This window comes from Aquila chrysaetos, chromosome 10 (genome assembly GCF_900496995.4).
Source record: "Aquila chrysaetos chrysaetos chromosome 10, bAquChr1.4, whole genome shotgun sequence".
NCBI classification, from domain to species: Eukaryota; Metazoa; Chordata; class Aves; order Accipitriformes; family Accipitridae; genus Aquila; species Aquila chrysaetos.
In genome coordinates this window covers 27,442,086-27,463,709 of record NC_044013.1, presented here as the reverse complement: position 1 = coordinate 27,463,709, position 21,624 = coordinate 27,442,086, and the positions used below count along the sequence as shown (strand labels likewise).

Genomic DNA, 21,624 nt, shown 5'->3' with positions numbered 1-21,624 from the left:
TAAATGTGTCTACATTTGTGCTGTGTGATAAAAAGGAAACTAGGGCACCGCACTGGGCTGGTATTTGTTGTGCTGGTGCTACTTAGCTCATATTCATGTAAAGCACCCTGGTATTAACCACTTGGAAGTCACTGCTTTTTTAAGGCTCTAACAGAGCCCTACCTTTGTTTTTTATCTTCCCTTTTTGTTCTCGACAAAATCAATACTCTTCAATTAAATCAGTGATTTCTGCAATGAAGTATATTGAATTTTTCAGTGGAATCCTGACTTATGCCACCCCTAGGTGCCAGTCCAGTGAGTCTTATATGGGTCTTCAGTTGAATAGTTTAAAAACCTGCTCATGTAATGTGAAATCACCACATACAATTAAGTTGTTGCAACTGTAAGAGAAGTAGCACATGCAGCTTCTTAAAAATCAGTACACTTATTACAAATAATTCCAAAACCTTTTAGGTAACATACTGCCACAAGAGGGAGCCAGAAAAATATGCTTAAACCTGAACAGAGCACTGTTTATCTGTTGAAGATAATGACTGTGAAAGTGGTTTGTTTTCTAGCACAGAGCAAGCCTACATAGCAGTCTCAAGACAATGAAATGTCAGGTTTGTGTTTAGTAGCCTTACACAGGAGAACTTTCTCATACTCCATATGAGGTTGGTACAACTGTAAAAACTGGATTTCAGTAGGAAAGTTGCATATGATATATTGGGTTTTTTCCTTGTAGCAAATGTTCTTGCTGTTTTCTCACACTTTTCTCACGTGCATCATGTCCTCAGCACTTATGATTAAAAGGTTGGGTACAAGTTTAGGTGCATCTTGAGCCATCTGCATAGCCCTATATAACTTTGTGCATTTTCATGTTGTACTCCTGAGATAGAAGACTGTAAAAAAGCATGGAAATACATGGAATTACCACTAGATTTCATAGGTAGATGTATTTAGATGTTAAAGTAAGGGGTAGAATTGCTCACACCCCCTGAAGTGCTGAGCATGATTCCACACTTGGATTCTGAGTTCACGAAATGTATAATTCTGCCTCTTGGACCATGTAAGTACAGTGTTGATGGGCACTTCCAAGTACCAGTTGACTCAAATGTGCTCCTTTCCAAGATGTTGCTGAGCCATGTTGCCACTGTGCCTAGACATGCCTCATACTAGCTCTGCAGATGACATCTTGTGTCAAATGAAAGTTGAAACCAGTCTTCTGCTGATCTGTTTTTAAAGACTAAGTGATACTTACCTAAATAAACAATTGATTGTCTTCGGTTTATTAAGGGGAAAAAACAGAAACAGTTTGGGTAATGATATCTCTAGCCTTACTGAATTTCCCCCTGAGTTTTTATTTGATACGTATTATTCACTTTATCTTACACATGCTACTGCATGTAACAGATGTATTGCATCAAACACAATATACCACATCCAGATTTTTAACCCAAGTCCTTCTTGGTTTACAGGGTTTTCAGTGAATGCCTCATCAGAGCGGCTCAATATGGGAGAAATAGAGACTTTGGAAGACTACTGAGCATGTGCAAATCAACTGGCTTTTCCTGCATCTGTTAACCATGGATTCTCCGTTTTGGACACAGTACTCTCCACCATGCGTTCTTCTTTGCCTCGCAGTGAATCACAGAATCAATCATCTCAGGCTGCTTCCTCTGGCCCCAGCAAACCCTTTCTGCCCAGGACTGCACAGGCGTTGTTCCTACTGTCAGCCTAGAGTCAAGTGGACTTTGTTCAGAGTCCTGGGAGGGTGGGAGATAGGATTCGTTCACAACAAGGCTGATTTGGGCAGCAAGCTTTCACTGTGCTGTGATTTCTTCTGCTGACATACCTGGGGAAAAAAAAAAATCAATTGGGATTCTGCAAACCATTGCTTCCCTCTCCTGGTTACTCGTACCGCATCCAACATGTGCAGTCATGGAGAGAGAGAGAGAGTTTGTGGTTAACAGATGTTGGTCAAAACCAAAATGCCACACAGATATTGACTTCCGTGCTCCATCAGGGCAAGAGGTGCTCTCCCAAGCCAGGAGTTGCATTCATAAGCTAACCTTAGAACTGGCAACAGCAGGAGAGGGGTGGTGGTGGGCGCAGTTTAGCTTGGGTTGGTTTGAAGTTGCACACCCCCTGCCAGCCCTTCTCAGCACATTATTTTTGGAGGGAAAGCTCGAGTCTGTCTTCATTAGGTGGTGATGCTGAAGCTGGTGGAGTTCCCTGTTGGCATACTCCAGCCTTTCTGGACAAGTGGGGACTTCTACTCTGGGAAAAAAGGGGGGTGGCATCTCTTCTTTTAGGTTAAATTGATCCCTTAAATGCTACCTTTGGAGGGTTAGGACCAGTTTATTTTGAGCTCTTTTCCTGCAAATTTGTCTCGTTTAAGAGACAGTAGGATCTTTACTGTGTGGATCTTTAGTCTTTGGTGAGGGTGAACACTGGCTTTCAGATATATACCCCAGCAGTCTTAGCTAGTTGTCATTTCAAGCAGTGCTTAGGTTAAGGAGCAGAGATGCCCTTTTGTCATGAAGAGAGACTGTGGAGGGTGAAGTTATGTGCAGTGACGGCCCTGCTTATCTTCTACACCTTAAACTATTTCATGCACCTTCACTGGGATCCATAATCTTTAAGTATTTATGGAATCATAACCTTCCACTCTCACGGAAATATTAACACCGCCTTCCTTTCTCCACCCACCCACATGCACACACACCACGAAAGAAAGAAAATGAAAACTGCCAAATGCACTTAGTTTCAACCCCCTGGTCCCATCTCCCATTCCCAGAGTGTTATAACCTGCCAAGAGAGATACGCTGCAGTTTTGGTGGAGTTGTATAAAGGTGACTTGTTCTGTCATCACTGCCTAAAGAAAACAGTTCGAGTTGCTCAAGAGCAGTTTGGCTTTGGATTTTATTTCGTTTGGTTTATTCATTTTTTGGGGTCACCTTCCCTTCCTCCTCTCTCTTCCCCCTGCCCCCAAACATGTACAGTAACTATACAGAGACTGCTGCAGACTTGTATATAGTTTTTGGATCCAACAGCATGGAGAGACTTGGAACTGTTGCAAATCTGGTCTCCCTGTCTCCTTTGCTTTGTAAATTCATAAAAGGGGGAAGAGGGGTAGTTAAAATGTTTACAAAACTTTAAACTCCCTCTGAACTTTTGCCAGTGTGGGGGGGAAAAAGAGAGAACTTAAATAAAACCTGGTTGTATTATATCTGAGAGAAAACTTTCTGCTTGCTTTTGTCAAAGCTGAGTTTTGAGATAATTCCTGGTGCTAAAACTGACCCAAAACTCGACTTGCATCAGTTTTCATCAAGAAACAACAAGCAAATACACAGGATGTGGAACAACTGCTGCTTTATTTCTTCCCTGGTGAGGAATACCGGTGGGTTTTTTCTCCTTGATAATTTTAGACTTCGAATAAACACCAGTAAGTTGAGATTGGAAAACTGACAAGAAAGCTTTAATTGCACCCCCCTGTACAGAAACACGTGCGTTCACGCTCGTGGTGTTTATGCAGGAGAGATCAAACCATGGCTGTTTTTCTGTTAATACAAACACTCAGCCATGGAGCCTTTTTTTGCCAGTCAGTAACCACCCCACCCATTCCAATTCCCTTCCCTAAATGAGAGGTTTTATTTCTCCCCCCAGTGTAAAGTCCACATGGACACCTGGTAGGCTTCCCTTTAGACAAAATCTTATTTTCCTTTTTTTCTACTTGCTGCTTGTTTTTGTGTGAAAAATCCCAGTAAAAGATAATGATAAATGGCTGTCTACCATTCACATGACCACAAAGAATGTGAAGTCATTATGCTAAGACCCAATTTACACAGTAACTTTGCATTATGTTTAGGTAATGTCTCAGAGAGAACAGTGCATGTTTAGGCTGATAATTTGACTTTGTTTTAATATCTTCTTTTTGTGTGTGTGTGTATATAAGGTGTCTGGTTCATAAGTACTTTCTGTTTTTTAATGGTATGATCTAATTTCTACAAGCTAATTTTGGACTACTCTATACTGTGTAACAAATAGGCAAAAGCCTGTTAATTTCCAGCTCAGCTGGGGAGCAGGAAAGGACCAGTTCGTGGATTGCTAAATGAAAGCACAGAAATGCAAGCAGGGAAAATGTGCAATAATTTGTCAAACCCCTGAGGACCTTGGTCCACTTCTGAGAGTTTGTAGATAAGACCTGTGGGGAAGATCTTGTTTGTAATATTTTAATATTCTGGCTTCTGTATTTAGCACAAAGGTAAGACGCTGGCACATTCAGATTGTATGCTCCGGTGACTGCCCTGTAACATTCTGTGACAAACAGGGCCTCTTTCTGTAGCGAACGTCATTTGGATCAGTAGGGATGGGAAAAATAGGAGCTACAGCTTTGTATCTGCTGCTGGATATATATTTCTGCACTTCCAGCTCCTTTTCAGATGGAACGCGAACCTGGAAAGCTAACGGGGCTCTGATCCAAGTTTGACTGACGATGTTGAATTTGATGCTAGAGATGTCTGAGGTTTCTTTTGAGCACATTTCACCAGGTTACTTCCTAACTTGTCATTTTGCTGCAGGGACAGCGGTCACTCCTCTTTGTTTTTCCTGCTTCCCCTCACAGCCAGGCACTTTTGCAAAGAACTGCAGCAAGCAGAATGGTTTAAAAGGACACCTGAACTCTATCTGGCTGCCTGTCAGAGAAAGCCAAAAAGCAAAGAGATCTCGTAGCAGAAAAATCTGATTCTGAAATTTAAGAGAAAACTACTCGTGTCATATTTTCAGAGCATGAAGAACTGACATTGGGGGTGTTTATGTACTTTATTACATGTTTTTCTGAACGGAAACTGTGAAGTATTTCATCCTCGTACCAACTTAAAAAAATTCTAGTGACATTCTTCTGTCCTTTGATGATAAGCTGGAGTGTTCCCCTTTTTATACACTTCATCCTTTCCCAAGTCTCTATCAGTGCAAATGTGATTTGAAACAAACCTCAGTCTTCTCTGCTGTGAACTTTCCACAAGCCCACTTGGAGGGGAGGGACAGAGTGGCAGAGGGTGGCGGGAGGAGGTAGTAGTGTCTGCGCAGTTCAGATCCGAGGAGGATGCTGGCCTTGCCTGACAAAGGTGACTCTCCTAGAAGACTTACCAGATTTGGACAGGCAGTTCTGCCAGCGGAGACCACCCGTGGCTCCTGGTTCACATGTGTAAGTATTATGCCCAGAAAACAAGGATGCCACGGAGCTGCTCTGGCTCTGTTTCAGAGCATTTTAGCCTCAAAAGGTTGAGGCCCTTGTTCTTTGCTGCACCCACCCTGGAAAGACCACCACCGCCCTGCACGCTGAGGAGAGAGCAAAGCCCTCGAGTGGTCTGCTCGGTTTTGGGGTTACCTTCCCCAATGGGTCCTGTGTTATTTCCCATGCCATGAGGTGGCCAGCTGGAGGGAAAACATTCCAGCAGCATCCCCGCGTCCTCTGGGAAGGGCTCACCAACAACTGCTCGTGTGTGCTCTGGCCTGGCAGGGTGACGGATGCCTAACGGCTTGGCTGCCTATGGGGTTTTAGGCACAAATTTTAGAGGGTGGAGCTGCCTTCGGGAGGAGGTGTGCTCTAGAAGTCAGAGTGAGTGAGTCTCTGCTGGGCTTTGCACTCTCTCTTTCCACTTGCTGTTGTAAAGGAATTTTTTTTTTTCCTACCTGACTGGACGAAATTTTTATTATACCAGTGAAATTTCCAAGTTGTTTCATACTTTGAAGAATTTTAAGAATTCCTGCTGATGCTTTTCCTGAGGGAAGCCATGCCCTACCACAGAGTCCTTCGCCTGGTCCTGCTAACGCTGTGCGGCATCCTGGTCCCTGCTGTGCTGGCAGGTAAGCAGCTTTGTTTGCATTTAAAGCCCAAAAGTGTGGGAGATCTTCTACTAACTGGCCTCTCTCTCCTTTCCCTCCCCTAAAAAAGGTCTGTAAGTATTCAATTATAATTGATTAATGGAAACTAGCTTTGGCATCAGTGGCTGGTGGTGAGTAAGAATATATTCTCCATAGTTTTTCCTAAGCAGAACAGCAGTAGCACCTGCGTGACCATTAGTGGCAGTAGATCAGTAAACAGATGGGTCAACACTAGATGGAGCGGTCTCAGCAGCTGATGGGACAGGCTGTCTGTCAGCTTGTAATGGTAGGAAGAGGTTACAATTGTGAAAAGAAACATTTTTCTCTGGCTAAAGCCTGCATGCCAATTTCTGGTTCCTTCTACGCATTCTGCTACAGCAGAGCACTTTACAACAGCTGCTCTAAGTAGATATATGAAAGTGTCTATGGAAACATTTAGCTCTGTCAAAAGCAGAGGTGTGCATCTAAGCTGAGTTTGCCCAGAGCTGGGTGTGCTGAGGCAGACGGCAGTGCTGGGAAGGTACGTGGCTCTGACTTGAGTTCAGTGAGGTGATGGGAGTAGGAATAGGTGAGACACCTGTTCTGAGAGGTGCTGGTTTTTAAGGAGATGGCTAGTAATTGCAGCCTTACCTGCTCCTGCCTTTAGTATGGCTGTGCTTGCTGAGGGGAGCAAAGGGCAGAGCCAGCTTCAAGGGCTGGCTGGTCTGAGGGGGGTTTTTACAAATGAGGAATAACTGGCTTCCAAACCGACTCCATAGATGGGCTCTGAGTGTACGTACGGGTGGGAACTCCTATGGGGAGCTGCTTCCCTCAAAGCCTCTTCCTTTAAGCAGAGGCGAGGCTGAAGGGATGGCTCAGGCCCAAGATAACGGGCATAAGCACAGCGCTTGTTTTCCTGAATTCCTGTCCTGCCTTCCAAGACCTGGTGCAAGGCTGGATTGCAGTTCCCTCCCAGTTTGTTCTGAGCATCTTGCCGAGCAGGGGGATCGTGGCCAGCCATCTAGCCGATGAAATTATTTCTTTGAAAAGGAGCTTTCACGTGGGTAGGGGAATTTATCACAGCGCCTAGCTGGAACATCTGTGGGTGCAAGAACAGGATTACTGTAGCTGGCATTTCCCCCACAGATCCTCCCCTTGTAGGACACCACCTTGCTGGGAAACCTTTAGAGTAGCTAAGAAACAAGCACTAAAAAGTAGACGTTTTCCTTCTCAAACCCTGAGCTTTGGTTTTTGTGTAGTGGAACATTAATTGCTTGAGCATAGTTTCAGTTTGTAGCTTGCTCATGCTCCCAGAAGCAGCGGCAGTGCTCTTCCCCTAAACCAGGTAAGGTCTTTTCTTAACTGCTAACAGTATTTCACTCTTCTGCAGCAAGTGATTAATTTCCAGTGAAAATTTAATCTGCTTCCTCTCTGAGCTAGGATTTCCTTTACGCTATTTTAAGTTTCCACTATTTGGTGCACATTTGCTCTGCCCCCTGCCTTGCCAGCTTTCCTGTGTACTTGCTCTTGGCTCAGCATTGCAGCTATCGTTTGTACCTGTTGCTGTCTCCCTGTGTCACTTCGCTCCTGTGACATACTCCAAGTTCACTTGATTCCTGTACTGTGTGAGTCGCACTCATGCAGCGAGGCCAGTAGCTCTTGACGAGCTTTGTACTGATGAATGCAACGTTTGGGTCCGGGGGCGTAGGAGAGGCTCTGTGCTTCCTCTGTGGCATTTTAGAGGCTTGAGGTCTCTAAGAAGTTTGTTCTTCTCTGCTGCCCCAAAGCAGGACATGAGGGGACCAGCCTGTATGGTAAGCCATCCCTGGAGCAGAATGGTTTTCTGCTGCATTTGGAGTGGAGAGTTACCTACCCGCAATACAGGGCCTTTCAGTGCATAGTGGAATTTTTTCTGCTTTTCACCCCATTAGAAAAGGAAATTTCCTGCCTTGTGCAGACAAAGAAGGGAAGGGCAGACAGACAGCCCTCTGCTCTCTGTGCATACACATGCAGCCCTGCCTTTCTGTAAACAAGTTTGTTTAACATTCATCAGAACCGCAGCGCTCTGTGCTGCTCCACACTCGAGCTCCTGGCGCTTGCACATCACAGGCTGCCCTTTGTGCTCCCTATGAAGGCCTCTTTTCATCCCTGCCCTGGCCCTGTGCCCACTCTGGCTACCTGGGGCTGGACAGCCCGTTGCTGGCCTCAAGAGTTCACCCAGCCCCTGCCCTGCCATCTCAGCACCTTGTACTTTGTGTAGCAAAGCCCTTCACGGTGGGCAGAAGCAGAGTCTGCCTTGGAGAGGGCTGCAGCTGATGCCAGCCACGCAGACCCAAGGTCCAGAATGAGTCTTCCCGTCCTCGTTGGATTTAATTTTATCACAGTGGGGACTCAGCTACCTAGTGCCAAAAGACTCTAAGCGCTCAGGAGTTCAGCGAGACATGAAGGACCTTGCTGGCAGCTGAGGTTCCTATCTGGGTGTAGCAGTCAGAGCACTTTTGGGGTGCTGGTGGGTTGTGTACCTTGATCTGGCTTCTTGCCCAGCCAGTCTGCTTTCCTGGATGGCGTGGTCAGAGCTCTGCGACTGGAGACAGCGTGAATTTCTCCTCCGAGTTACTGAGCTTTTTCCAATATCCCATTTGTCAGATGGGCAAACAACCGACCAAGTCTTTAACCCTCTTTGTCCACGTCATCTTGGTGCAACAGGAGACAGAGCTGCTTCAAGGACTTTCTGCACACCGAAATCTTCTCCACTGTTGCTTTCTCCAAACCCAACTGGCACATAGGCCTAGAGCACAGGAGGCTTGTGAATTGTTGATTTTTATTTTTTTCTATCAGCAAAACCAGTTTCAATTCATAGAATGGATTCAGAGCTCCAAGTGAAATGGAAGTTAGTAAAAAGCCTTTGCAAGGCCTTGGCTTCTGAATCATGTATATATTTGGTATCTAAACTCTTAATGTGAGCTCATGAATTTCCTTGTTTTCAGCTAATGTGGAAATATGTTATACTGCAGTAGTACATCAGAATGCGTACAGGAGAAAAAAGCAGCAGAGCAGGAGGTGGTGTGCAGAAGGAAAATGTACAGGAGAAGACCTTGTCCTTGGACATCTTTCTGTAGTGTCTTCACTCTCAACAGTAGGAGAACAAAAGATTATTAGGAAGTTTTTAAAGTTAAGTACTAGAATGCGAGAAGTAGTAAATAGTTTTTTTCAGGCACGTTTCTTAAAAAAAGATGCGGTTGTTCCAACAGGTCTGTCCAGACTTAGAGCAGCTCTTTGTAGTCCATTACTCAGCCTTGCTCTGCACCAACACTCCTTATAAATTACTGACACTAGTATCTGCTCCTGACTAAGGTTACTGGGTTGGAGGTGGAGAGTGAGGATGATGAGGTGCTGAAACCAGCTTGTACAAGGAGGAGTATTGGTCATGGGTGAGTAGTCTCCAGGGATGAACGTGTTAGGCGGCCACAGCTGCCTGCCTTGAGGTCTTGCAGTCTGCTGCGGGGAGGTTCTGGTTGTTTGGGGCTATCTTGAAGGATCCGTCAGATTTGATCGGTTTCCTCAAGAGCTATCGCTTGTGGAGACTCTTCCAGTCTTATTTTTCAGCCACCGAGTATCTGGGGCACTGGCTACCATGTCACTGTGCTTGGCAGGTCACCCCACTTTCTTCTTGCTGAGCACGGAAATAGCAGTTTCGTCAAGTTTCCTTTGGTGTCATCCCTTCTAGATCTCGCTGCAGCCCATGTAGCTCAAGTCCTGCTGGATCCCTGCATCATTCAGAAAACTCATGGTGTATTTCTTTATGGCGTAGTAACTGGATAATTTCTTACCTTTTCTTGCCCTCAGTTGTAACTAACCTGTGCTGGAGAGAGGGAGAAGACACAGTGCAGTATAGATATTTCCCTAAAATAAGGCAATCTGTAGCGTCAACATATGGGAAGGAAGAGGAGCTATCTTCCACCTGGCCTGTTGCAAAACACTGGAATACTTCTAGTTCCTTTTTCCCAGGCTCCATCTCTGCCCAGTAAACCCCTGATAACTAAGATTATTCCAAGTCTTTCTCTTAAGTGCTCCCAAGTTCTGGTTTTACCAAGTGGATTTCACTGGTAGCCTGTGAAGCAACAGTTGCCCTGGGTCTGTGCTCTAGTGCTGAGACAGGGTTAATGCTGGGGGAGAGCTTGTTTGTGCCATGGGGTCAAGGTTTCTCTCCCTTCAGAGCACCCGGTGCCGAGGCACAAAGCCTCAGCAGTGCTGGGGTTACCCATGTGTGTCAGCAGCCTGGTAGCTCCTCCATGTGCCTGCCTGCTGCCCCTGCCGAGTTGCTCCAGGGCAAACAAACCATGTGAGTGCACCAGGTGGGTTTTCCTAGAGATAGGACTGGTCCAAAGGCTGATGCCAGCACAGCTAATGCGTCGCTCTCACCCATATGTTAAACATCTGGTCTTGTGATGGACAATGTGTTTTGAACATGTTTCTCGGTAGTTCTTTATTTCTACAAAGTTCTTGGGTGAACAGGAAAACCATGTGCTACCTTGCCTTTGATATTTGGTTTCCAACCCTTGACTGTACCCCCTCACTTGAGATTGCAATGCGTTTGGGGTTTTTGCGCAAGTAAAAAATGCTGTGCCCTGCCCCAAGGCCACAGAGGTCCTGTGAGACCTGCCCTTTCCCTGTGAAAGGCTGCCACCGGATCTGGAGCTGTCACTTGGGCATTTGTTCAGGCACATAGACTGCATCCTCCTTGTCGCAGTCAGGGTGACAGTAACTGTGCAGGTGGGCAGGCCTGGCTGCTCTGGTGCTGCTTTTCTTGTAGATTGTATTTTGAGCCCCAGCCTCCTGTTTGTGCACAGAGAAACTGAACCCAGGAGGGAGAGGGACTTGCGGTGGCCACACAAAACGTTGGCAGCAGAGCAGAGAACTGAATCTCCTGAATCGAGTCCCATGCCTGTACCTTAGAGCCTGTCTGGTCATATTCCAGTCACCCTCATGTCCCACTTAGACACGTGAAACCTTATTGATTGTGTGTGTTGGGCTTTGGCGCCTAACCCACGCTCTGTCCTTCCCCCTCGCCTTTCTTGCTTTTACCAGAGGACTGAAATGGGAGTGTGGCATTTAATGCTTCTATGGTAGAGATCTGCTGCTCTCAGCCAGCGGCAGCCCTGTGGAAGGGAGCAGGCGTGACTTCCCCATTGTTAAAGAAACCCGCTGGATGGGGAGGGGATGGTTGGATGGGTGGTTGGGCTTCTCAAACAGGCAGGAATGGAGGCATGTGAGGACACAAGCTGTTAGTTTAGGAGGGAAAATCAAAGGCGAGTCTTGGAAAGAAAAGTGCTGGTTAAAAACAAGCTCTCTCCAAGGCTGCAGCAGTTTGCTCTGGAGAGACCTGCCTGCTGGCAGCTTTCTCTGGGGCTGGTGCTTGCATTTGGTGTTGTGGTCCCCCACCCTGTGGGCCTGCTGCAGGGCTCTCAGCATCTGCTCTAGCAGCATTGAGGTGCAAGAACCGAAAAGGAGACCCAGCAGTAAGCCCTGGCTCTTGGTGATGTTCAGATGCAGGTATTTCACTTCATGCGTGTGCACGACTGCTGCTGCTTCTGAGCTGATAACTCCTGTTAGTGAGGCACTAGACCTGACTGAAAGGAGTTGTGTTTCCCTTGGTTGAAGCGCCGTTAAGGTAAAACCACAGGAACTCAGGACAGAAAATGCATATTTAGCACACTCTGCCCTTTCTGTGAAGGTGAACTGAAAGCATGTTCTAATCAGATGAGGGGCATTAACAAAATACGTATCTAGCAGCCATCCAGGACTCTATCCAGGTCTTAAAATCACTGAGATAATAAACAGATTAGACAGTTTCCTCTTTACTTGGCTATCAAAAATAAGCTCTGCCCTGCGTAAAGAGAGCTGCAATAAATTTTTCAGGAATTAGATGCACTGGGGACAGGAGAGACTATCTGGGAAACTGTGGGTCTGGTTAGAAAAAGAGCCTTTGCATTACAGTTGGAAGGAGTAGTGCTCTTCCCTTTGAGAGTGGGGAGTTGGGAAGACCCTGTCCAGGTCCTACAGCCTCCCTGGATGGTGCCTGTGTCTGTTACAGATCATCTGAGCTAATGCCTTTCCCCTGGTCAGATGTGAGGGGTACACCCAGCTCTTTTGGCTTTGGAGAGAAAAACATTCCTGGGAAATGCAACAGTGGCGTCCTCCCAGCGTGGTGTTCTCTTGCCAGATGGGAATGGCTGCAGTGTTGGTGCTGGCCCCGGTGGTGTTGACACAGTCAGGAAGGTTGTAGCTGGAGTGTAGCTCTTCTGTGCAGAGTTTCTCCACTTGAGAAAGCAGCCTGGAACCGGGGCTTCAAAAGCATTACGTACGTTTGGTCTGTGCCTAACCCAACAGCTACCTAATGCCACCATTGCTAACTAAATGGCTCTGGCTCTGCTCAGTTCCTTTCCCTGTTGTTCTAACTACATTTACCCACTAAATTCTGTATTTCCTCCTGATCTGTCCTCTGGTAGCTAAACCACAGTATTTATAGAAGAGAGGTCCACTGGAAATGGCACTTTCTGGAAGAGCCTCCGGATGGGATGTGAGTCTCCAGCTCTGCTGGTTGGTTTTGCAGGACAGGTTGGGAAGGGCCCTGCAAAGGGCTCAGGTGTTTCTGGGGAGCCCTCGTGGAGCACAAACCTCTTGTGTGCTCATACCGGGGATGCGAGATGCTGCCTCTGATGCAGTGACCACAGATGTACCAAGCGGGCAAGGATGTGGTATTCACGGCGACTCCCAGCTTCTCCCCAGGGTGGGTCAGCCAGCCAGAGCGGGCTGGTGTCGCTGCCTGGCTTAACTGGCACAGGCCTCAAAATGGGGGCTAATTTGTCTCTCTCATTGCTCATTGGGCCAGACCCAATGGGTTTAAACCTGGCAGCTGTCTCGCTGAAAATCCTCTAGCTTTTGTGGCTGTAGAAAGGACTTTCAAAACTAGTCTAGAACCCTGGTGTGTTCCTGCATCTGCAGGCAGCCTCAAATAGCTCCAGGGATGGTGGGAGCTACTCTTTGATGTGAGCCCTGTGGTAAGTCCTATCAGTGGGTTTGTACAGGCAGCAGAGGTGAGCGTTTTGGTGTTGGTCCTCCTGTTCTTTTTGATGCAGGGCTCCTACAGGAGAACAAAGTGTGGTAGAGCCCATTAGCGTCGATTCCTCAGCTCACTCTCCCCCCACGAAGTGCTGGCTGCCTGTGGGAGGTAAGGAGGGCTCTGGGTACTTAAAGCTGGGGCTGATGCTGCCAAGATAGGCTGCTGCCACCTCTCTTGCTGGGTCAGGGAGAGTCTGGGACAAGTCTTCGAGTGCCCCTGGTACACCGAGAGACACTGTGCGAGAGCCGGGGTGCCTGGGGATGCCTCTGTGCCTTGCCCCAGGGAGCCCAGGCTGCTTGCTCCGGTTCCTGTGATGCCCTCTTCCCGGCCTTGATAACCACTGTGTCAGTTCAGGTGGGCCTTGGTGCTGGATGCTGTTCGTTTTCCTCCCCCTCCTTTTTTTCCCCATCCCAGCGCAACATTCCCAGCGGTTTCGGCAGGGAGCTGTGGAATGTCTCCTGCTCCCATGGGGCTCACCTGAACAAGCAGGGCATTGACAGTGCTCAGCTGAGCCACACACAGACAGGCAGGGCTTTCTGGTTTGGTCCCTGACCCCACAGGGGGAAGAAATAACAGGAGGTGAATGGTAACATCAAACAGAGCCCGGCCCAGCTTTCATCTCCCCGGCATGGCGTGGAGCTGGGGCAGAGGTAAGTTGATACTCTGGGGCTCCTGTCTGGGGGAGCGGTGTCCTGCGCAGTGGCAGCGCCTCTGGCATCCTCTGCTGCATAGGTTGGTGGTGCAGGACAGAAAGGCCCCGAGATGCTGTGAATTTGGCCAGCACAGGTGGCTGGGTGGTCTCTGCCTGTTTCAGGAATGTGACAGCCCCTCCCAGGCCAGTCCCATGGGCATCCATGAGCACACTGGCTGTGGATGTTCATGTGGGGCCTGTTTTTGCACAAGCAGAGGTGGCACGGTTGTGGGGAGCTCCCTGTCATCCCCTGGGTGCTGTATGTACACCAGGTTGCCACAAAAGCCTATGGCAGTGTGGTTTCACCCCGGGGCACGGGCATTGCCTTCAGCTGCTCTGGGTGTTGGTGTTCTGCGGAGGTGGTGCCCTCCCAGAGGTGGGCTCTGCCCCACTGGGTTTCTCAGCCCTCGGGTCACCCTCCATCCATCCCGGCACACTCGGTAGGCGGCTGGAGCCCAGGGACCTGCTGAGCTGCTGCTGTCACCAGCAGCCTGGCCGGGGCCACCCATGCCCCTGAGTGACCGTGGGTGCTTGTCTCCCAGCAGAGTACCCGCAGGGCCCGGTCCCCACCCTCTGGAACGAGCCACCCGAGCTGCCCTCTGGAGCTGGCCCCTTCGATGCCGCCACCACCACACCCCAGCTCTCAGACGCCACCGCCTTCCCCCCGTACACTTCCGAGCTGGAGCCCGAGGACACAACCCACCTGCACCGGCTGGACGCCGGGGATGGTATGTGACTGCGTGATGGGCTGCCAGCGGGTTGCTCCCGCAGCGGCTCGGGATGTCCTCACTTTGGATTTGCTCTTTATGGGTCTGTCGCCTCCAAGGAGGCATTTGAGCTGCCAGAGGTGGCCTGTCCCCAGCCCACGCTGCTGCAGGGCGGGAAGACTGCCTGTATCGCCTGCTTAGGGAAACTTCCCTGCTGAAAAGCCTCTGCTGTGGAGTGCTTGCCAGCCCCAGAGCAGCTGCTGAGGCCTTTCTTTCTGCCCCGGGTCTGCCCCATCACAGCAGTTAACTGCAGAAAGTGCCCCGAGCACAGGCATGGCTCTCCAGGGCAAGAGCATGCCTAAAGCTCTTTAAACAGGGAATGTGAGCACCTTTCCTGGCTTCTAACTACAGCAAACACCTACTGTGATGTGGTTCTGCAACAAGGAAAGCAAGTCTCTTGGTGCAGGTGTTTAAGAGGAAAGCCTGAGCACCAAAGACCCACTTTGTGGCAGCTGTCCTTGCCACCAGGAGCTGGTGAAGGAGGCAATGGCTGGCTCCAGCCCCCTGCCCAAGGGCTTGATGCTGCTGGGGCACAGGACCACACCTTGGCTGCGTGGGGACATGGGACCAGGGCCACTATGGCCAATGCAGGGAGCTCTGGGGCAGGAGTGTGGCCCAATGCCTGGGGATGTGCTGGATGTGGGGGTGATCCCCATAGCCCTTCCCATCTGGGACCCACTGGCTCTGCTGACCTCACGCCACCTTGTTCTCTGTCCCTACAGGCTCACTGGGGCCCGGAGCTATCGGTGCCATTGTCATTGCCTCCCTCCTGGGTACGTCTGTGCTTGTGGCCTTGGTCGTCATCACGCTGAGAAAGTTCTCGGCCTCCTGAACTCAATAAAAGGTTTTTCTGTAATACAACCAGCCCGTCTCCTGCCCTCAACTGCTCCTGCTCTCCATCTGCCCGGGGCCCCCTGGGGAGAAATGCCACTGTGGATGTGGCAAAGGGCAGTCCAGCCTCTGCGCTGGGCAGCAGAGCTGCACCCCAAAAGCGCTCTTAACGTGTGGATCTCCTGAGTGCGTGCACACCCAGCAGGCTCAACTACAGCAGGCAGTGCCGCCCCCGCCGTCGGGAGGGACCTGCGGCAGTGAGCAGCTTTGAGCCGGCAACAGCTCTTTTGGTCTAGCCTGGTGGTAACGGTGTTGGGCATCACCTTGCACAGCTTTCCTTGGGAAGGGTTGTTCTGTTGGTGTAAACCACCCTGATACTTCCCCGGTCTCACCCCACCCCATGTTCACATTCAGCCCCACTTCCACTCCCTGCGTTTCGGCCGGTTTCCCCCCACCAGTTGTACTGGAGGGGACTGGGGAGGAGGCGAGCGGTCTGTGTGGGGGGAGGAAGAAGATGCACGCGTGTTGCTTTGGCACTGGCTCACTCAGCTATATTTCATTACATGGAAAAACGAGACAATGAGAAGTTCCCCTCAGTTTGCTGAGGCAGCCCGGTGGCGGCCGGGGCGGGGCTCCAGCCCATGCTTGTGGGCCCCAGGCCTGGCCCTGTACAACACTTGAGACCACTGAAATGGAGGCGTGCAGGGCTGGGTCTGAGGAAATAACAATGGATGTCACTTGGTGCCTGAAAATGGCACAGCCTGTGCCTAGGGTCTGGGGTCCTAAAAAGTCACAACAGAGCAAGAGGGTCTGGGGTGAGTCCCAGGGCTTGGCGGTTGGTTGTGGGACAGTGCATGGCAGCCCTGGGCCCCTCTCCCCTAGAAAAACGCAGTGAGGAACTGGCATCCTCGCACTGGGGACCCTGGGTCAGCCCCTCCACTAGCCAAAGAGCTGTTTCTGATGGGTAAAGGAGCATTCCTGTGCAATGAGAAACATCCGAGGCAGGGCTGTGGGGCTGTAGTGGGTGGGCTGGGCTGGCCACTGCGCTGTGACGCTAAAGGATCTAGGATGTGGTGATTTCTTGGGTAATTTTAAGGAATTCTAGAGCTGGAGCTTCTCTGGGTTTTGCTATAGAGAATTTCTGGCTGCTGCAAGGTCTGGACCCTGAGCTGGAGGTTTGGTTATACTTGGAAAGCTGATGGTGGGGTGCTGTTAGGGGGATCTCACTTGGAGGTCTCCCCATTAAATGAGCTCCAAGTGCCAGACTGGAGGCTGCGGTCCCTTCCTGGCCCCAGCTCTGGGCTGGGCACTGGCAGGTGGTTGGGAGCCTCCAGCTGGTGTGAGCAGCCCAGGGACCCTCTCTCAGGGGTGCTACAGGTGGCCGGGACAGGCACAGCCTTGCTGGCTGTTGTCACACGCTAACATGGTGGCACTGAGCTAGGCCTGAGCAGGGAACCCCTTCGCTCTCCCTTCACTTGCTGTGCCTCCCACCAGTTTGGTCCTGGGGGCTGGCTGCAGCCCCCCTCCCAGTGCAGGGCTGACGCTGGGCCAGCTGTCTCAGGCCTGTGGTGACAGTATGAACAGCCCCCAGGGCAGTCCTGGCCCTCCTGCAGCTGGGTCCGGCCTCATGCCACACACCCCATGTGGTCCAAAGACCAGCTCCAGCACAGTGCTCCAGAGCCCCCCTCCAGCGGCTCCCCAGTGTCCCGCTTCCTGCCCATGCTGCCACTGGCACGGCCGTGCTCCTCTGTTCTGTGTGCGTGGCTGGCAGGTGGCTCTGTCGGCAGGCAGCTGTTCTCAATCCCCTTTTCGAGCACAACCATGGCACTGCCGGAGCATACAGCAATGCAGGCCACAGCACCTGGAAGACTCTCCTTTCCAGTGTTACAGAAAGATGCCAAATAATTGATTTCCTGATGGATGCTGGCTGCAGCTCGGGACCAGCCTGTAGCTAAGAGGCCCTGGGCTGTGGCCATGTGTAGGACTGTACAGAGCGAGGCTGTTGGAACAGGTGGCTGCTGTGGGTCTGTCCCCTGACTGGTCTCAGTGCTGTGCCCTGGGCTTCATGCGATGCTCAGTGCCACAGCTGGAAAGAGTGATGATCCAGCTCTGCTGGCGACAGAGGATTTGCGTATATACAGGGAGGTGAGCCTGTACAGGGAGTTTCTGTGTGCAAGTTGTGCGTGCAGCTGGGTAGTGTGGGTTACAAGCATGCAGGCAGCGATCGCTGGGCCTCGCACAGCACATGGGACAACAGCTCCTGGGGTAACGTCACTTGCCTGCTGCGTGGCAGCCCGGGTCTGCTGGTGCTCCCGTGGTACGTGGTAGTGTGCGGGAAGGCGCTGGGACAGCCACCCTGCTCCGTGCGTCGGCAGCAGTGAGGAGCGGAGACTGCGAGTGCCAGATCAACCAGGAAAGGCTGCGGTGCCAGGCTTCTGCGGTGGCTCTGTGGAGGGATGCTGGTTGCAGAAGAGGGGGTGAGCTGTGGAGCAGGGCCCAGACATGCTTCGAGAGGCCATCAGGCAGGCAGAGACGTGGGTCAGGGCTGGTGAGGTTGGGCTGCTGGTGGAGCAGGGCTGGGTACGGAGCATTTTGGAGCATTAGGAAGCAGGTGGAGGGTCTGCCCTTGGGAATGGGCCCAGCGGCTTCACAGCAGGACCGGGGAGGTGGAGTTGCTGGGGCTCATCCCAGCTTGGTGCCGATGGGCTGTGTGAGAGGTGGTGAGACAGCTCCTCTGCTCCAGTTTCTACCCCTGTAAGACGCCACTTTAGGAGGGCCCCAAACTCAAAATGTAGTGATGAGCTGTAAGTGCTCAAACTGGGTAATGTTAATTGCTTAGTTACATTTGTGGACACGTGCCTTTCCCAAGTGGCCTGAGCCAGCCCCAGCTAGCATGTGTGCAGGGAACGGGGGTCAGCTGGCCAGCACCCAGTGGCCTTCAGACTGTGTCTGTTTGGCTTGTGCTCTTTGGGGCTTTACAGAACACCTGGAAATGGGTTATTTTAGCCAGTTCAAAGCACTGATCTCCAGGAAAGGATCAGTTCCGTGGGAAGTGTGGTGGGGAGCCCAGGACCTACAGTCTGTTCAGGGGTGCATGTGCCTTGTCCGCCACACCAGGTTCTGCACTGTGGCCCACAGCACCACCGCCACATCTTCCCAGCCGGCAGGCTCTGTCCTCTGCCCCTCTCCCAGAGGCACTCCAGATGCTTGGGGATGCCAACGGTCATTGGCGGTTTCTGCTGCCCAGTTTCCTCCGCTGACTGTCATCCGACTTATGCACCCGGAAACACTCCTTCAAGTTCTGGGCTCGGATTTTGGGGTTCAGGATCTCCTCCCCCATAGAACTGGGGAACCAGCCCCTCTCCTGGTCATGAAGACGCTCCCCAAAGATCCAGCCTAAGCAGAGACAGAGACAGGCATAAATGGGGAAGGACTGGCCATTGCTCCTGCACTGGGACAGTTGTGCTGGAAAGAGCCTACAGACCTGGCAGTGTTTTCTGGAAGCTGCTCAGAGGCCTGTGCTGGAGTGGACCCAGTTGTAAATCTAGCCACGGAGGCCCACTTGCCTGAGCAGCACTGTGTTTGGACAACTGACTCAAGGGATGCCAGCAGAAAGCAGGCACTGCTGCTGCTGAGTGCCTTCCACTGCCCCTGATGCCACTGGAGTGGGACCCAGCAGACACCCAATGTGACTGAGTCCACCAGCTGCAAGCATGCCCCAGAGACCAGGACCAGGCAGCTGCAAAGCATCATCAAGATAAGAACATCTGGGTAACATCTAGGTTACATCTGGGGTGGCTGTGCCAGCCCTGCCGTGGCCCGCAGCCAGTGCCAGGGTGGCTGTGCCAGCATTGCCACAGCTCAGGGCAGCCTGCATTTGCTGACTGTTAGGAGGAAGCAGTAACTCCGTCCTCCTGCTGTAAGCTCCCTTGGCTGTGATGCCAGGGTCTCTCCCTGGCCAGAGGGTCCCTCCTGTCTGCTCGGCAGCCGCCTGCCTAGAGCAAAGCCCACCCTTCCATAGGGACTCCCAGCCCAGCCCCATCCTTTCCCCCGTACCGTCATCTGTCTTGTCCAGGATGTTGAGGATGTCAGCCAGTTCTAAGGACAGCTCATCTGGCTGCTGGGCCACATATGGGTGGACACACTGGATCTGTGGGCAGTCTGCCAGGGAACAGGATGAGAGTGATGGATGGAGGGATGGACTGGGACAGAGCCTGCTGCAGGACAGTACGGCTCAGGTGGATTTAGCACCATGAGCTCTGTGAATGGTCTCTCTGACCTGTTAAGAAACCCCACGGAGGTCAAGGGGTGCCCCAGCCACAGGGACCAGGGGAGCATCGCTGTGGGGAAGGGAGCTGGGTGCACATCACCATTGCAGTGCCACCCATGAGCAGCTTTGGTGGCAGGGAGAGTGCTGGTGCAGCCCAGCCCAGGTTAGAGGGGAACAAGGTCAACAACATGGTGGAAATGCAAGGGGAGCCCAGGGAGAGGGTTCAGCTTACGCACAGGCCCCAGGCTTGGGGCTGGACTGAGATCAGGGTAGAGTAAGGTGCCCTGGGGTAGGGGTGAAGAGCTCCTGACTCCTGTGCTGTGTCTCTTACCAACAAGTCTGGATGTAAATGAAACAAACTTGGTTCTCCGGTTCGGGGCCAGTGAAATCATCCAGCGCTTCATTTCGCTCCTGGATAGGGGAGACAAACCAAGGCTGTGAGTGTGAGACAGTCATAGGGACCCCAGGTCCCCTGCCCAGCCAGCCCTGGGCTCCCAATTCCTCCTCCCATGACCCTTTCCTGCCTGCTGCCCGCCCCCCCCCCAGGGTCCTGGACTCACTGGCGATGCTCAGCCCCACTCTTGCACGCACTGGTTGGGATGTCACATGTGCCACAGTGCCCTGGGCCCTGCTGCCCAGGCTGGCTGTCCCTGCAAGCAGCAGGATCCCCCTCTGGGGAGCAGCATGGCTTCAGAGAGCCAGCAGCAGGGTGGGGGGCCTGGCATCCTCTGAGCTCTAATCAGCAAAGGCAGCTCCTGGCTGGGCTGGGTCAATAAGAGCAGTTTTTCCTGGAGAAAAGCAGTTAGAGGAACCATTTATTCCCACAGCTGCTGTGCGGGAATGTTTGAAGGGCAGAGCTGATTAATTTACTTGCAGACGAATGCTGCGGCATACCAAGGGTACCGCTCACTCAGCAGCGCATGAGACGAGAGACCTGTGTGAACATGTCGCCAGATCCAGCATGCTGTTATGCAAAACCTGGGCCTGCAGCAGGAGGGTGAAGATTTCACAGGTGCTGGAGAAGCCCCAGGCCTGGTGCTCCCTTGAGGCTTCCCTCAGCCCCACTTGGAAACAGGGCAGTTCATCTTCACAGGCTCCAGCTCCTGCCTGGAGGACCAGCTGTGCTCCTGGCCCCAAGGGAGCCAGAACTTTCTACCTTCTCAGATGGTAATTTTAAAGCCTGAACTTGACACACATCTAAAGCCACCGGAGTGTCTTCCAGGAGGAGAGACGCCTAAAAGGGAGACGTGAAGGATGAGTGTTGGCAGACTGATCTGCATGGCTGGGAATACCTTGTGATTCAGGGCTGAAGCGTGATGCCAAGGACCAGTGAAAACACCTGCAGCTGCAGGTCAAGTGCAGCCCCTCACACCATGAAGATGTGCAGGATGAGGGCCCTGTGCACTGAGGAGCTGGCACATAGAGATCAAACCAAGGGTCTTGCCATGCTTGTGGCCCTATGTGCAGGCTGGCCTTGCACACAGCTCCTTGCAGGGCTCTTTGGATCCTGTCCGCAGCCCCCAGCTCCTCTCAGCCTGCGAGGGGCCCACCTGTGCTCCAGTCCTGTCCCTGCGACCAACTGTGTCCAAATGTACTGCCAGCTCCTTGGCAGAGCCCACCCAGGGCATTAGCTGCAAGCTGCCATCAAGCAGGACATCATTGCCGCATGGGTTCAGAGCTGGGCCATGCTGCAAGAGCTGTGGAACAGATGCAGCAGCCTCTATTTGGCACCCACTTATCTCTTCTAATTCTTCACTTTTCCAGTTTGTGCCCAATGCTGCCCTGACCATCCCTGCAGCTCTGGAACAGCAGCCTTCAGCAGTTGCTACATCACGTTTCAGTGCACGAGACCCGTTGGCAAGCCGCGTGCTGGATCACATACTCAGTGTGGCCATCTAGAACATGGGACTGGATGCAGAAGCACAGAACTGCAGTTTCTCCCCCCTGTCCCTGAGCTAAGGCAAACCCTGGCCTGGTTAATCGTTCTCTGCACAGCTAACTCTCACAGACATCAAATGCGCGTTTGCCCTGCATAATGTGACTGACATCTCTATTTTCAGTACAAAAGCTGCAGTCATGTGTCTGGGGAGAAGGT

At 51.5% G+C, this 21,624-nt stretch overlaps 3 protein-coding genes across 28 annotated transcripts in view; 2 read left to right on the top strand and 1 right to left on the bottom strand.

Annotated features, from left to right (window-relative positions):
* Window positions 1–3,211, top strand: part of GIGYF2 (GRB10 interacting GYF protein 2) — a 79,315-nt gene extending 76,104 nt beyond the window's left edge. For all 16 annotated transcript variants that reach the window (XM_030027049.2, XM_030027058.2, XM_030027057.2 and 13 more), the window contains one exon: window positions 1,458–3,211. In XM_030027049.2, the coding sequence (XP_029882909.1) occupies window positions 1,458–1,525 (68 nt within the window). In that variant the 3' untranslated portion in view covers window positions 1,526–3,211. The remainder of the gene's footprint in view (window positions 1–1,457) is intronic.
* A 114-nt stretch (window positions 3,212–3,325) lies between these two features.
* SNORC (secondary ossification center associated regulator of chondrocyte maturation) lies at window positions 3,326–15,289 on the top strand. 5 transcript variants are annotated; one of them, XM_041126839.1, is made up of 4 exons: window positions 3,326–3,382; window positions 5,706–5,850; window positions 14,204–14,389; window positions 15,151–15,289. In XM_041126839.1, the coding sequence occupies exons 2-4, from the start codon at window positions 5,757–5,759 to the stop codon at window positions 15,258–15,260; spliced, it is 390 nt and encodes a 129-aa protein (XP_040982773.1). In that variant the 5' UTR covers window positions 3,326–3,382; window positions 5,706–5,756; the 3' UTR covers window positions 15,261–15,289. The 5 variants fall into 5 exon arrangements, 3 of the variants coding, with proteins under 3 accessions (XP_040982773.1, XP_029882923.1, XP_029882922.1); XM_030027063.2 differs by lacking the exon at window positions 3,326–3,382 and adding an exon at window positions 3,418–5,188 and having other exon boundaries at window positions 14,207–14,389; XM_030027062.2 differs by lacking the exon at window positions 3,326–3,382 and adding an exon at window positions 3,418–5,188.
* A 495-nt stretch (window positions 15,290–15,784) lies between these two features.
* NGEF (neuronal guanine nucleotide exchange factor) overlaps window positions 15,785–21,624 on the bottom strand; it is a 53,304-nt gene continuing 47,464 nt past the window's right edge. For all 7 annotated transcript variants that reach the window (XM_030028426.2, XM_030028425.2, XM_030028427.2 and 4 more), the window contains 3 exons: window positions 19,861–19,940; window positions 19,316–19,420; window positions 15,785–18,655 (listed from right to left, as the gene is read on the bottom strand). In XM_030028426.2, coding sequence (XP_029884286.1) covers window positions 18,483–18,655; window positions 19,316–19,420; window positions 19,861–19,940 — 358 coding nt within the window. In that variant the 3' untranslated portion in view covers window positions 15,785–18,482. The remainder of the gene's footprint in view (window positions 18,656–19,315; window positions 19,421–19,860; window positions 19,941–21,624) is intronic.